Raw genomic sequence first — 13,593 nt, 5'->3', positions numbered from 1 at the left:
AGCGGGGTCAAACCCGGGCCCTCAGGGCTCTCCTCCTCCGTGCTAAACCCGTTCATCATCACTCACACACACACACACACACACACACACACACCGGGGCTGAGCCAAGAACCGACACCGGCTACCGGTTCCGATTCGCTCTGCGTCAGTTACAGAGCTGCGCTAATCCCTCAGCTGCGCGCGCTCGCGCACACACACCCCTGACGACCTGAAACTAAAACAGTCCCTAAATCCCGATCTCCTCGCACAGAAATGTGGATGTTAAATGAACGTTGCCGGAGCCTAAAACTGGAAAATGGCGCCGCGTGCTGAAGGCGGTGTGATTATTTTGATATAGCTTAGCATAGCAACAGCGGGGAAAACTCCTCACAAAAGTACTTAACTGCGCAAAACAAGCGCATTTACTCCATGATATCCTAACACACCGTTGTGCAATCCAGTCTCCTCCAAACCCGGGGTTATTAAATCTCTTTATTTTCTTAGGAAGAAATCTAAAAAGCAAATCCCAGAGTTTATTTAGTTAACATTAAACACGAAGCGACAACCACCGATAACCCGTACAATGCCGCGGAGCACTTCCGGTAATCCCGCCGGAACTCCGTAACGTGCACTGTCATTGGTCAGTTTCGGCTAGAGGCGGGACTTGTGCAAGGTTTCCGTGTTTCGATTGGTTGTTATGCTTGCCATTTGGTCTGTCTCAGTTCCTGGTTCTTTACTCGCTGCATGTTTATGAAAAGGACTGGTGCTTCAGTCGAAGAAGTCGAACGTGTGTCGTTTGTTAAAATACACACACATATTAAATAATACAACATTCAGACCAAACTAGTGAGGCCTCAGGGTGTGTTTAGAGTTATTATTGTTGCACACGGTGTGAAAATCCAGTACAGAAAAACTTTTGGTGCATTTTAGATAAACAAAGAAATGCGAGAGATGACACTGACGGGTTTTTTTCAGCGAGGTGGAAGCGGAACTCGAACCGTTTCAGTTTAATCAGCACTAAAATACCGCATAAATCCGCGGTCATGGAGTTAAACATCTCTGATTCAGTTTTCAGTTAGTAAAAATTATTTAGACACATCCTGAAGGAAGGCGCGAGTTTGATCAGAGTTACCACCAGGGGGCGATAGAGGAACACCACACACAGAGATCCGGGTTTACAGCGACTACAATAAAGTGCCTTATATTTATTCATTAATTTATTCAATGTTTTAAAATAAAGTCTGACATGTGTAAGTAATAAACACATTGTGTGTGTGTTACAGTAAAATACTGAGTGCCGTTGTTGTGATGTTGAGATCACTCTAAACCTGATTATTTTCCTATAACAGCTTGCCCCCAAGTGTTTTATTCCTCTTATTCTACAGCAATTTGACAACGGTTACAAATTTATATTATTAAACAATGACATCATACTTAAAACAAATCTATTTATAATTACATTTAATTTTTTGTGATATATATTTTTTTTAACTAAGATAAATCGTGTCAGAACCTTTTCAAACTTTTACTGTGAAATTTTAACCTATTAATTAAAGTGAAAAACAATAAGAATCATTTTAGGGAAAAAATGTACAAGACCCAGTTTGCATAAGTCTACACACCCTTTCATAACTGGGAATGTGGCAGTATTCAGAATCCACCAATCACATTCAAACTCATGTTAAATTTTAATTAGTGTAACATCAAACTGGAAAAGCCATGGGCCACAAAGAGCTTACAAAGCAGGTACGGGTTCTCATTGTTGAAAAATATCAATAGGAGAGGGTTACAATTATTTCCACTAAGGCATTGTATATACCATGGAACACTGTAAAGACAATAATCAACAAGTGGAGAAAATATTGCATGATAGTGACACTACTAAGAACAGGACATCAGGCTAACATGGATAAGAAGAAAACTGGTCAGGGAGACTGCTGAGAGGCTAACAACAACATTCAAGGAACTGCAGCAATGTCTGGTAAATATTGGCTGCTCCCTAAACTTGACAACAATCTCCCGAATTCTTCAAATCTCTGGGCTGTGGGGTAGGGGGACAAGACGGAAGCCTTTTTTAACCAAAAAATAAAAATACATCCAATCTCCTAAAACCATGTGGAATAAAGTGTTATGGTCTGATGAGACCAAAGATTAACTTTTTGGCCTTAATACCAAAAGATATGTTTGGCACAAAAAAATCACCAAAGGAACAGCATCCCCTCGGTGAAGCATGGTTGTGGCAGCATCATACTTTGGGGCTGTTTTTCTTCAGCTGGAGCTGGGACTTTAATCAGGGTGGAGGGAATGACTGATGGACTCTTACCCCAAAAGATTGAATGCTGTGATCAAATCTAAAGCTGCTTTACCTAATTATTAGTATTAGTTTAGGGATTTGCACACTTATACAACCAAGTTGTTGTACTTTTTTTTTTTTCCATTTCCCTCCCTAAAATTATTCTTTTTCTTTTTATAGTTAGAAAAGGTTCTGATATGATTTATTTTGGTTTCATATGTTTTACATCACAAAAACCTGCCATTTTAACAGGGGTGCGTAAACTTTTGTATGCGTAAACACTGTATGTTACAGCAGGTATAAACACTTGTTTCATCACCAACCTCTCTTTTTTTTCTCTCTCTCGAAGTTATTAAGCAGTTAATAAGTTAATAGACACACTGACACTGGAGACTCCTTCCATAAATGTTAAAAACAAATCTTACAGAAAACAAACAATATCAATGATTATTTAATCAGTTTATGTGGATAAGTCCCTGTGAATGAGCTGTTACTATAGCAACAATAACATTAGAGCGAGTGCATTAATATAAACCTGCGCTACTGTCAGAGCTGCTGTTCTAGAGAATTAATCAACACCTTCAACGTACATCAAATGCCGCCCCTTTATATCAGAGTGGCTGTACATGAGGCTTGTCCTTAATATATTAATGAAATTAATCAATTCATGACCTCCATATTAAAGATCATGATAATTTAATCATCATTAATAAATGCACAATTTAATCAGAATATTCTTTCTCCAGCTGCGTGCGAGGTCACCACAGCCCCCAAAAGTTACTTACTGCAGCTTTATTAAAAAACAAAACAGCACACACAATTTAGATATCAGATTTTATACCTGACCCTGATAGACAGATACAAAACCATTTATTTAATATTTTTCATTAAAATGTTGTAATTCCATTTTCATATTCAGTACTGAAATAGATTTAATTTTATGTAGAAAAATATATAATTTCTTCTGGGATTCGCTACACATACAAATTTCAGCTTTTCTCTCCACGTTGTTGTTGTATTTAAAAATCATCTCACATTTTTGTAAAGGTAAAAAAACAACAACAAGAAAATAGAAATATACAAAATAGAATTTTATCAAACTGTTCATTCAATAAATTCATCAAGATCATCGTGTTCTTCTTCTCAATTACACTGGAACTCAAGCTTTCGGGACAAAACCCAACGTTGGGTCCAGAAACTAAATTAAACAATAATTTGAATCCATATAATCTTAAATTTAATGTTGATTAATAATAGAATTGTAGATTTTATGTATCAGACAGAATTAAACAGAAGAAAACCCAGCGACTTTTAATAACAACCAGAAGTAAAGAAAGAAATCCCCCAGAAATATGCAGGAAAGTGCAAATACACATTTTCATAATGATTAGTGATGCCAAATACCCCCGCCACCCACAACACACTTATTGTGCTGTGTTCCATTCAGGATTCAGAATTAGGGTGCCTAGGTAGTGAGCATGTCTGCAGTCCTGGGGAATTGTTCTGATTTTGGAGCGGAGTGTGTGAAGAAGACGGTGGCCAGAAAGGTCGCTCCGACCGAGGAACACGTTTAAGATTTAACATTGAGTTTTAAATAAAATACTGTGATGACATCGTAAACTGTGATGTCACGTGATCTGTTATTGTCGTACGCAGGTTTAACAGCGTCACGTTCCAACATGTGATCTATGGATCATAATAAATCAGTGTGCATCATTTACACACTTCACACACACACACACACGGTTCCTCTAATGCAGCGAAAAGAAAAGAAAATCAAATCAAAAATCTCCTTTAGAGAATCCATCAGCTCCAATCCACATCCCAAAACCCTGCGCTGCCCAGAACCTGAAACTAATCCACATGTGCAGAAAAGCAGCCGGTAAAACTGCAGATGTTCTGAAGCTGAGGTTCTCACAGTGCAGGCAGGTTCCTGTTGAACCGCTCTAGAACAGTGATGTTGACGTTCTCAAATCTCCACTGCTGACTCAGAGACGCCGCATTACACAAGTTCATGAAAATCCGTTTATCAGATGAGTCGCTGTCCATACAGCTGTTACTGACCGGGTGGAACAGAGTGTAGTCCTGAACACACACACACACACACACACACACACGCACGCATGCACGAGAAGGAATGAGAACAATACATTTTAGTGTGTGTGAAGTTTACACTGTGTGTATAGTTTTTACAGTGAGTAGTGTATATAATGTGTATAATGTGAGTGTGTGTGTGTACTGTGTGATACCTTCCTGTATCTCCACAGCTGGTTGCCCTTCATGCCGTGACAGTCGTACAGTGTGACAGGGCTGCTGTGTGAAACGGCGTCTAAACACACTTTCTTCGTGTGTAGAGGATCTCCAAGCCTGATGTCCTCCCTCCACCCAAATGTAAACACCTACACACACACACCTTATTGTGAGTGTGTTAATAATCAGCTGTGATATTTAACACACACTACACTGGCATCATGGACGCTTCATAATACTGTGTCTTTCCCTTCAGGAGAAGTGTCCCTAGGTAGGGAGCTTGTTTGGATTGGGACAGAGCAGAAGAACAGCTGGGAAAAGCTGTCTCGTAACGTTCCTCTTGTTGTGTTGGTCTTAGAGACGTCAGTGCTGTTCATTGAGTGTGTGAGAAACATGAGTGACAGGAAGTGGACAGGAAGTGAAAGTGTCACCTGTGCGTGATTCCACAGCGCATCCCCTCGACCTTTTACACACGGCTCCAGCCTGAGAGGAGAACCGGACGCCGATGGTTTACTCTCTACACACAGCCCACTGCCCATGTTACGCAGCTGTAACACACACACACACACACACACACACACACCTCATAGAGCAGCATCTCAGCATGTTAACCTGTTTAGTGTGTGTGTGTGTGTGTGTGTGTGTGTTGTACCTCCCCCCAGGCAGCAGCAGGGGGTTCCACAGCAGGGTAGTGGTGCTGTAAGTCCCAGGCCACCTCAGTCATGAACCAATGGAAGCTCTTGCAGCCGAGTCGGAGGCGGAGCTCCCTCTGTGCACTCAAGTCTCCCACAGACAGCGGGCGATAGTCCGGCCGCCGCTGATAAATATGCTCTGCATACTCATCCATCCACACCTCCGCCACTCGCTTCAGGTTCTACACACAAACACACACACACACACACACACGGGGGGTAGGGATGGGAGAGTGAGAGAGAGAGAAAGAGAGAGAGAGATTGACTGAGAGTGAAAGGTCACTGCAGGTCATTTCTCAGTTGTGTGATGGTGAGCAGTATCACTCCATCATCAGTTTTAAACCTCTTCGTGGGGTTTTACTGTATTTATTAGATTATAAGCTCAACTGGGGTGAAGAAGCTTCTGTGTCCATTCACTACCTCTACTATGAGGTTACTGCCTGATGGAATATAAATCTAACAGGTGTGTGCTACATTATATTAGCACTTTCATACAATAAGAGGAAGGCTACCGTAAATACCAGAATATTGCACCTTCTGTAAATACACTAACATATGGCCATTAGGTGTGTATGATGGCGTGTAAAATGCCACGGTCAGCTCCTGCCCCCACATACAGTATAACGAGATACAACACACTCTTAAAGCTGCAGATGCCACGTTTTCATCTGCATTTAAAACATCTGACTTGAGAGACACCGCAATATTTGGACTCGAACGGCGATTCCTGATGCTACTGTTACTTTTCCCAAGCCTAATGGTTAATGCAGGAGTGATAGTGTGTGTGTGTGTGTGTGAATGTGTGTGTGACTTTGCTGTAAAAGTCTCAGCACCTGCTAGTGAACAGTAATGTGTCTCATATTCCAGTAATTACGGTAGTCTGTTTTATACACAGGATCAGTGTTCACTCGGCGTGAATGTGCCAGAAGCTTATTCCAATAAAGACTCCTGTTATTCCAGCAGACTCAACACAATGGAGCTCATTAACACCAAATTAATTAATATTCCACACACACACACACACACACACACACACACACACACACACAGTCTCAGGGAGAGCGCATTGAGAAAGAGACAGCAATAAAACGTGAGCAATTAACGTATGCACAGATGTGTTATCACTCCCTTTGTGAGGTGAGACAGCAGGAGAGGTCAGACAGCAGTGGACATGAGGAGCAGTGAGACAGGAGAGTGATGACAACAGCGAGACATCACTGAAAGCAAGACATCACTGAAAGCTTTGAAAGTGAGAGTGGAGAAGACTGATTTGGAAGTGAGACAGCAATGGAGACAGTACGAGATGGTCTGAGACCTGAGACAGCAGTGGGAGTGAGACATGAACATCTGAGAGCGGATGGTGTTCGTAAAGTGAAACAAACTGTCAGTTGACTCTCACACACACACACACTCACACACACTCACACAGTCCTGAATGGAGTGTATATGCTTACCCTAGCTAGGCTCACTCCTCCAGGCATCTTGTAAGGAACGTATTTCCTGTATATATGGCCGACCCGAGAGCAGGGAATGTCCTCCATACGACCTCCACACATCCATACCTACACACAAACGATTTATACAGTGAAGTGGTGTTTGTTATAAAAGTGTGTGTGTGTGTATATAGAGTGATGAGTTTAATAGCAGCTCAGAGAAACATGGTGAACCTTAAAGGAAATCTCGTACTGTTCTCCTCCCCAGATCTCCAGTCCCATATCATATCCTCCCAATTCCCAAAACCACTTCCTGTCTACAGCAAACAATCCACCGGCCATCACTGGAGACCTAAACACACACAAAAATAATGAACAAAACAAAATAATATAACAGTAAAAGCTCAGGAGAGTTATAATGTTTCTATTACACATACAGTGCCATACTCAGTAGTGCACTACTGAGGCCGGAGACTATCCCTGCTGCAGTGCATTGTGGGAATTAGTAATCTCGGATATGAGGAGAGTGTTTGAGTGTTTAACACTCGTGTGCTGACTATCGGATGATATTATTGAAAATACACCATGATTTACACTGTGTGATGTGTCTCTGTTCAGTAGTTAGAACCTAACTAAAGCCCTAGGTAGGGAGCATTATAAAGTGTGCTTGGTGCTATGGCAACCACAGGGGAGGCAGACACCGTGGTAACAGGTCAGCTTGAACACTGAACAATAGAACTGACCAGGAGACCACGCCCCACCCGTGCGTTCTGAACTTTGTGTAGAAGTTATGTGATGTAATGATATCTGTCTGTCTGTCTGTCTATCCATCTGTGTCTCTGTCCACCTGTCTGTTCACGTCTGTCTATCCACCTGTCCATCTGTCTCTGTCCACCTGTCTGTCTGACTGCCCACCTGTCTGTCTATCTGTCTGTCCGTCTGTCCACTGGTATGTCTGTCCACATATCTATCTGTCCATCTGTCTGTTTACCTGTCCACATGTCCACCTGTCTGTCTGATAGTCTGACACAATCATCTAATATTGAAGTTCCACAGAATAATGAGTTTGTGAGTTCACAGTAATAAAGCAGTGATCATGTGACTAAAACTTCTACAGGAAACCTGTATTGATGATTCAGTATTTTAAACAATAACCATCACCATAACCATCACACTGGGGTGTGTGTGTGTGAGTGTGAGTGTGTGTGTGAGTGTGTGTGTGAAAGAGAGACCTAATTAGCTGATGACACAGTGTTTTCCTGTAATAATCCTCAGTTTAAGTGTCATGATAAAACAAGTTTTGAGAGTTATGTTAACTTGTGGTGCGGTCGAATTCTTACTCGAAGGGTTCGCTCAGGTCGCGGTTCTGCAGCTCGGGGGGGATGGGGATGCGTTTGTAGAACATCTCCCAGTCGAACGCTCCACGCATGGCATCTCCTGCCTGGGTCTCGTAGCCGAAGTTATCATGATCGATCACGTCAATCATCGGGCACACAATCGTCTTACGGTTCTGTGCAATACGATCTGAACACAGCACACGGCAGGAGCGATTCATTTACACCTCAGCACACACACGCATATGCACTTTTAGAAAAAACACCACTTCACTGTGTGAATCATGTGTTTGCGTGTGTGTTTGTGTTACCCAGGAGTGGGGGGAGCCAGTTGACGTTAGCCTCACAGTGCGAGTCAAGGAAGGTGATGACCTGTCCCGTAGCGAGCGATGCCCCCAGCAGTCTGGTCCTGATCAGACCCTCACGCTTCTGAGTGCGAACGACGCGCACCTTCTGCAGCCGGGCCATGTACTCCTCCAACGGGGCCTTCAGGTGTTCTGTCCCGGGAGAACACACAGGTTAGAGGTCACATTAGGGCTCAGAATGGTTTGGGACTGGGGTGTGTGTGTGTGTACCTCGGTCACTGAAGTCGTCTACGAGGATGATCTCGGTGATGAGGTGAGGTGGCGAGCGGTTTAGAATGCTGTGCACGGTGCGCAGTAATGAACTCCAGCCCTCGTTATGGAACGGAATAATGATGCTGGTGTTGGGGAGATTCTCAGCATACAGCTTGTGTTTACAGCTACACATGCGCACACACACACGCACACACACACATTAATCTCATAGCTCTAGTGTAAAACTTGAAACTGAAGTGGGCATGTCAGTTAGTGAACTGGGCGTATATATCTCAGTGTGAGGTGGGTGTGTCAGTTAGAATGAAGTGGGTGTGTCAGTTAGTGAAGTGGGCATGTTTCTGTGTGAGATGGGAGTGTCATGCAGGTTGAAGTGGGCGTATATATCTCAGTGTGAAAAGGCGTGTCTTGGTGTGAAGAGGGCGTGTCCCCTCACTTTGGGTGGCGGATGTCAGGCAGTGATCTGTTGAGTGAGATTCTGTCGCTGACGTAAATATTGAAGCCATTCTCTCTGTAAGCCTGATCCACTCGTTCTGCATCAGTCAGAGGGAACGCTTTACCCTGCTCTCCGTTTCCTTTAAACACACACAAACATATATATCTAACAAAAACAATAATCACCAACAAACTAAATGATTATAAAATATAAACATGAAAAGACTAAAATAAAATAAAGTAACATCAGACAATAAAGTGTAGTAGATAACATAAAATTGGCATGAATAAAAACTAATTAAAAGCTAAGTGTATGTGTAAGCGTAAACGAGTGACGGAGATGTTTTGGTAAATCCAGTACAGTAATCCAGACGAGCGACTCAACAGCATGTAGAAGTTTCCTATTTTCACACGGACCTTGGAGATGTTTCTGAGGTGACAGAATGCTGATCTACAGACAATACAAACCCGAGGGCGCTTGATAAAAATAACGAAGGTTTCTGACGCACACTTTAACCTTCACTGGCTGCGACTCCAGATAAACAGCCCACCTTCTATCTCAGCCTCGTTCCCAATCACATGGAGTCCTGTTTTATCAGTTTCATTGCAGAACATTTTGACACCTCCAGGACCTGATGTCCTTTAAACAGTCAAATAAAGAAGAGATAGATCTCAAGGGTTTCTGAGAACAGAAGAAGAGAAGTGAAGCAGAAAGCTGTGTGCCATCTGTGTACTTATGGAAGGAGGATAAAGAGATTAAACAGTCTCAGTCACACACCTGAACACTGCGGAACACCACGGGATAAAGTATGACACTTAGATGGGCAATTACCATCAGCTGTGTGTGTGTGTAGTGACCTGTTCGTGCTGCATCTCTCTTTATAGCCTCATAGTCGTGCCAGTCTTTCCTCCTCTGACTGCCCACTCTGTCTTCAGGCTTCAGCTTCCTGAGTACTCCCTACACACACACACATAGGTTACATTCTACAGGATTAATGGCTTGTCACAAGCTGATGCCAAATACGGATCCACAACATCTATAGAATAAATAAACACTGAAACTAACACTTAAATCAGCTGCTTCGAATCAGTTTATTCATCTTATTATTATGGAGAATAAGTATTAGATCAGACTCAGTCAGCCAATCAGATCACTCTGTCACGTTTAAACTTTATGGAGCGTCTGGAACACTGAGCGCGCTCCACAGGTAGCCTACACAGGTGTGTCATGGCGTATCTGACACGTGTACACGTGTACACGTGTACACACACACACACACACACACACACACACACACACACACACACAGGTAAAGGTGGTGTTTGGGCTCTGACCTGTGTGTGAGAGAGCTCGGTGTTTCCGGTGGTGGAGTTCCTCAGAGCGCCGCTGTGGAGGAAAAGCAGCGCGGCGATGATCAACACAACAACCTGCAGAAACCTCTTCTCTCTCCGCCTCATACTGACCCGCGGACACGGCTCTCTCAAACATACACACACACACACACTGAACAACACAAGACAGCGGATAAACTCACAACTCCAACTTCATCACACACACTCACACTGCGTTCCAGAGCGCTTACTTCCGCCTCAGCGGAGCGAACCATCTCACTCAGCGGGGCGGGGGGAGCCGGACTCACTGCAGCAAATCAACAAAGTGTTGTATAGAAAAAGGCGTTACATCACCAGTCATCCCGCTTCATAAACAAGCTAGAAAGAGAAATGGAAGTAGTTATAATGTTTTACATGCGTAGATATGAGTTTGAAATTCAAAATTAAAAAATTTAAATGGGTTTTGTGACCCCTCGGGTGGGTGAAAATTGTATTGCTCATAAAGTTGTGACTGAAGGCGTTAACAGGTTACCGCTTTACTTTTAAGCTAAACAAATAATAATAATAATAATAATAATAATAATAATAATAATAATGTTATTATTTTAGTCTAAATAATGAATAATAGATTTGTTATAGTGTGTGTATTGTGTTAAAATTATATATATGTCTAATGTATAGCGTGTTGGTGTTGATCAGCTACTCCCTCACACTGAGCAGTGTTTAATCAGTTCCAGTTCTGATAATAAATGATTTATTAGTCAGTTATAATGTACTTCTTTACATTTTGAACGATCATGAAACTCCTCACACTTCACACACATAGTAACTATGACCATGTTTTCAGAAATTGCAGCAGCAAAGTGACTGTCACTATGTTAAATTGCCTGATTGGGACAAATCTCATTCTAAAAATATAATTAAAATGCAGATATAACAAACATATAAAGCTGTAATATAAAGTAGACATAAAAATAATAAATGTCTGTAGTTGTTGGACACTGTGACTCTTGACGTGTGGGTTTATTGCCACCAGCTGGTGGAAGCTGGAACTACACCAGGAACTTCTATATCTCTCCCTATTAGTCGACTTTTACTCTGAATCTGTCTGTAAATAAAAATCTACGACTCTAATCCATTTAAAATGTGCGTCTATAATATTTCCACTGGAACCTTTGTGTAAATGGTTTGGGAAATGACAGTGGGAGTTTAACTTATTCTGCTGAGTTCAATTGAGTTCATACATATTACACAATACAGAAAAATACTGAATAATGAGAATGAACCGTTCAGGAGCTCTTCATTTAAAACCCGAGTCTCTGACTGCAGGAGACATTATTGCTGCAGATTATAGCTGTGAATATGTTCACAGACTCTCTTTTTTTTCCATCAGTTTTCCGTGTCTCCGTTCAGGGCGTCTTGTTCACTGTGTTCCTCCTCTTGATGAACGATAGCTGCTGGACCTACACACTCTAGTTCATCCACAGCTGTGGTGCAGGTGAGGATGAGTGGAGGCAGAGGCACGCTCCTCGCCAGCTCCTCCATCTGCTTGGCCAGCTCCAGAGTTTTAAACTGTGTGACTTTTGCGAGCTCCAGAGTTTTCATGGACGTGACGATGGGGATGCGCTTGGCAACTTCCAGAGCTTTCTGCAGTTTTTCTGCTCCATCGGTGCGGAAGAAGTCGTTGATGGCGCGCTCGGTTTTGCGTAGGTGTGTGTTGATCATGCACAGACGGGTCATGTTGAGGATGATGGTGATGGTGAAGGTGACGAGGCACACGATGATGTAGTAAAACCCCAATCCGCTGTAGGTGTAGCTCACTCTCAGCGTCACCGTGTAGTTGGAGATGCTTTCTGAGTTCAGTGAGATGCACGTGTACCGTCCTCGATCCTCGAAGGAAACACTGCTGATGTTCAGTGAGTCTTTATGCACTGTGACCCGATCCCCTCCTACATGGCAAAACATCAGTGTTTAATCACTAAAGTAACAAACATCTACACAGTACACAAAACCAGTGACTATCCTCACAGATACGGCCTGTTAGTGTCCGGTTCCCCTGGTGACGGGACCAAAAAAGTGAAGTCGACAGCCCAGGTTCTGTCTCGGGTCAAGTCCCTGTGTCCTTCTCGGGTTTAGTACCCATGACTATCTCGTGTTTAGTCCCGGTGTCTTTCTTTCTCGGGTTTAGTACCCACGACTATCTCGTGTTTAGTCCCTGTGGCCTTCTCAGGTTTAGTACCCACGACTATCTTGGGTTTAGTCCCCATGACTATCTCAGGTTTAGTCCCCACGACTATCTCGGGTTTAGTCCCTGTGTCCTTCTTGGTCTCTGGTTTAGTCCCTGTGTCTGTCTCAGTTTTACTTTAATCCAACACTGTGCTTTATCAGTTTATATGAAACATAAGCATGAGGTTTTTTACTTGAATCTGAGCTATAGTGTGAATCCTGTACGAAATTCAGTTACAGTGAAATAAACCTACATCATCTCTGACTTGATGAAATGAGAAGTTTTTCATTTTGAGCTATTAATTCTGTCCCTCATCTCTGAACACTATAAAAGGTTAAAGACTCACCCGAGTCTTCACCGTTTAGGACGTGTCCCTTAGAGTCGTACCACTCGATGTGCTCATGAAGTTCACTCGCATTACACTTGATCACTACACTCGCACCCTCCTTCACACTGATGATCCCTAGAGAGGGCAGGTCAGAGAGGTCCTTCACACTCACAAGCGACATCCTTTCACTTGCACGGACACTCACAAGGGCGCAGAACACACTGAGGAACAACACCGGCTTCATTCTGAAAAAGTAACAGCACAAATGTGAAGAAAATGGAAACAAATAATCTAGAGTATGAATGTAAAAAGACCTGCATTTCAATAATACACACATTATTACAGCCGATTCAATCAAAACAGATCAGTGTGGAATAGTTGTTTACCTGAAGAGAAAAAATCACACTCACTTCCGGATTTGAGACAGTACAGGTGTGTGTCCGGTTTTACCTGTCCGGCGGCACACGCGCGCAATTCACACGCACCACAAAGGAGGCGTGGTTACCGGAAATCATGCATTTTTATGTTATATTCATTATAAATACTGCTAGAAAGTGAAACTGAAGTTTTATTTTGAGTGGCGGAAATACAGTGTGCTCAATTTTGTTAGGAAAAAAAGCTTGTGATTATAAAACTTTGATTCAATTTAATTTATTTCTATAAAAGTTTAAAAAGACTTCTTCTCGTTCTGTTCTGCTCAAACGCATAGAATTTT

At 42.6% G+C, this 13,593-nt stretch overlaps 3 protein-coding genes across 5 annotated transcripts in view; all 3 read right to left on the bottom strand.

Annotated features, from left to right (window-relative positions):
* The window catches only part of sap30l (sap30-like), a 9,979-nt gene extending 9,346 nt beyond the window's left edge, over nucleotides 1-633 (bottom strand). The window contains exon 1 of the mRNA XM_053649237.1: nucleotides 1-633. This exon is cut by the window's left edge and continues 133 nt beyond it. Coding sequence (XP_053505212.1) covers nucleotides 1-59 — 59 coding nt within the window. The 5' untranslated portion in view covers nucleotides 60-633.
* A 2,442-nt stretch (nucleotides 634-3,075) lies between these two features.
* Nucleotides 3,076-10,590, bottom strand: galnt10 (UDP-N-acetyl-alpha-D-galactosamine:polypeptide N-acetylgalactosaminyltransferase 10 (GalNAc-T10)). The gene is made up of 12 exons (XM_053649242.1): nucleotides 10,327-10,590; nucleotides 9,850-9,949; nucleotides 8,993-9,131; nucleotides 8,557-8,723; nucleotides 8,293-8,478; nucleotides 7,988-8,171; nucleotides 6,882-6,999; nucleotides 6,669-6,776; nucleotides 5,175-5,396; nucleotides 4,954-5,070; nucleotides 4,522-4,671; nucleotides 3,076-4,357 (listed from the first exon to the last, which is right to left on the bottom strand). Exons 1-12 carry the CDS (start codon nucleotides 10,447-10,449, stop codon nucleotides 4,187-4,189), a joined length of 1,785 nt encoding a protein of 594 aa, XP_053505217.1. The 5' UTR covers nucleotides 10,450-10,590; the 3' UTR covers nucleotides 3,076-4,186.
* Nucleotides 10,591-10,975: 385 nt separating this feature from the next.
* On the bottom strand, nucleotides 10,976-13,388 carry LOC128622607 (microfibril-associated glycoprotein 3-like). 3 transcript variants are annotated; one of them, XM_053649243.1, is made up of 3 exons: nucleotides 13,265-13,388; nucleotides 12,897-13,123; nucleotides 10,976-12,272 (listed from the first exon to the last, which is right to left on the bottom strand). In XM_053649243.1, the coding sequence occupies exons 2-3, from the start codon at nucleotides 13,120-13,122 to the stop codon at nucleotides 11,713-11,715; spliced, it is 786 nt and encodes a 261-aa protein (XP_053505218.1). In that variant the 5' UTR covers nucleotide 13,123; nucleotides 13,265-13,388; the 3' UTR covers nucleotides 10,976-11,712. The 3 variants fall into 3 exon arrangements, with proteins under 3 accessions (XP_053505218.1, XP_053505219.1, XP_053505220.1); XM_053649244.1 differs by having other exon boundaries at nucleotides 13,289-13,295; XM_053649245.1 differs by lacking the exon at nucleotides 13,265-13,388 and adding an exon at nucleotides 13,214-13,236.
* Nucleotides 13,389-13,593: the final 205 nt, after the last annotated feature.

The sequence above is a fragment of the Ictalurus furcatus genome, chromosome 18 (assembly GCF_023375685.1).
Source record: "Ictalurus furcatus strain D&B chromosome 18, Billie_1.0, whole genome shotgun sequence".
Taxonomy (NCBI): domain Eukaryota; kingdom Metazoa; phylum Chordata; class Actinopteri; order Siluriformes; family Ictaluridae; genus Ictalurus; species Ictalurus furcatus.
This window is presented reverse-complemented; position numbering and strand designations above follow the sequence as displayed.

What these genes read in the sequence shown, in the direction of transcription:
- galnt10 (XM_053649242.1), bottom strand. Translation starts at nt 10,449, where the DNA reads ATGAGGCGGAGAGAGAAGAGGTTTCTGCAGGTTGTTGTGTTGATCATC. An exon ending in GAGAGATGCAGCACGAACAG is followed by an intron (nt 9,132 to 9,849) that starts GTCACTACACAC and finishes GTGTGTTTAAAG; the next exon opens with GAAACGGAGAGCAGGGTAAA. An exon ending in GAGGAGTGAGCCTAGCTAGG is followed by an intron (nt 5,397 to 6,668) that starts GTAAGCATATAC and finishes GTTTGTGTGTAG; the next exon opens with AACCTGAAGCGAGTGGCGGA.
- LOC128622607 (XM_053649243.1), bottom strand. Translation starts at nt 13,122, where the DNA reads ATGAAGCCGGTGTTGTTCCTCAGTGTGTTCTGCGCCCTTGTGAGTGTC. An exon ending in CCTAAACGGTGAAGACTCGG is followed by an intron (nt 12,273 to 12,896) that starts GTGAGTCTTTAA and finishes TTTGCCATGTAG; the next exon opens with GAGGGGATCGGGTCACAGTG.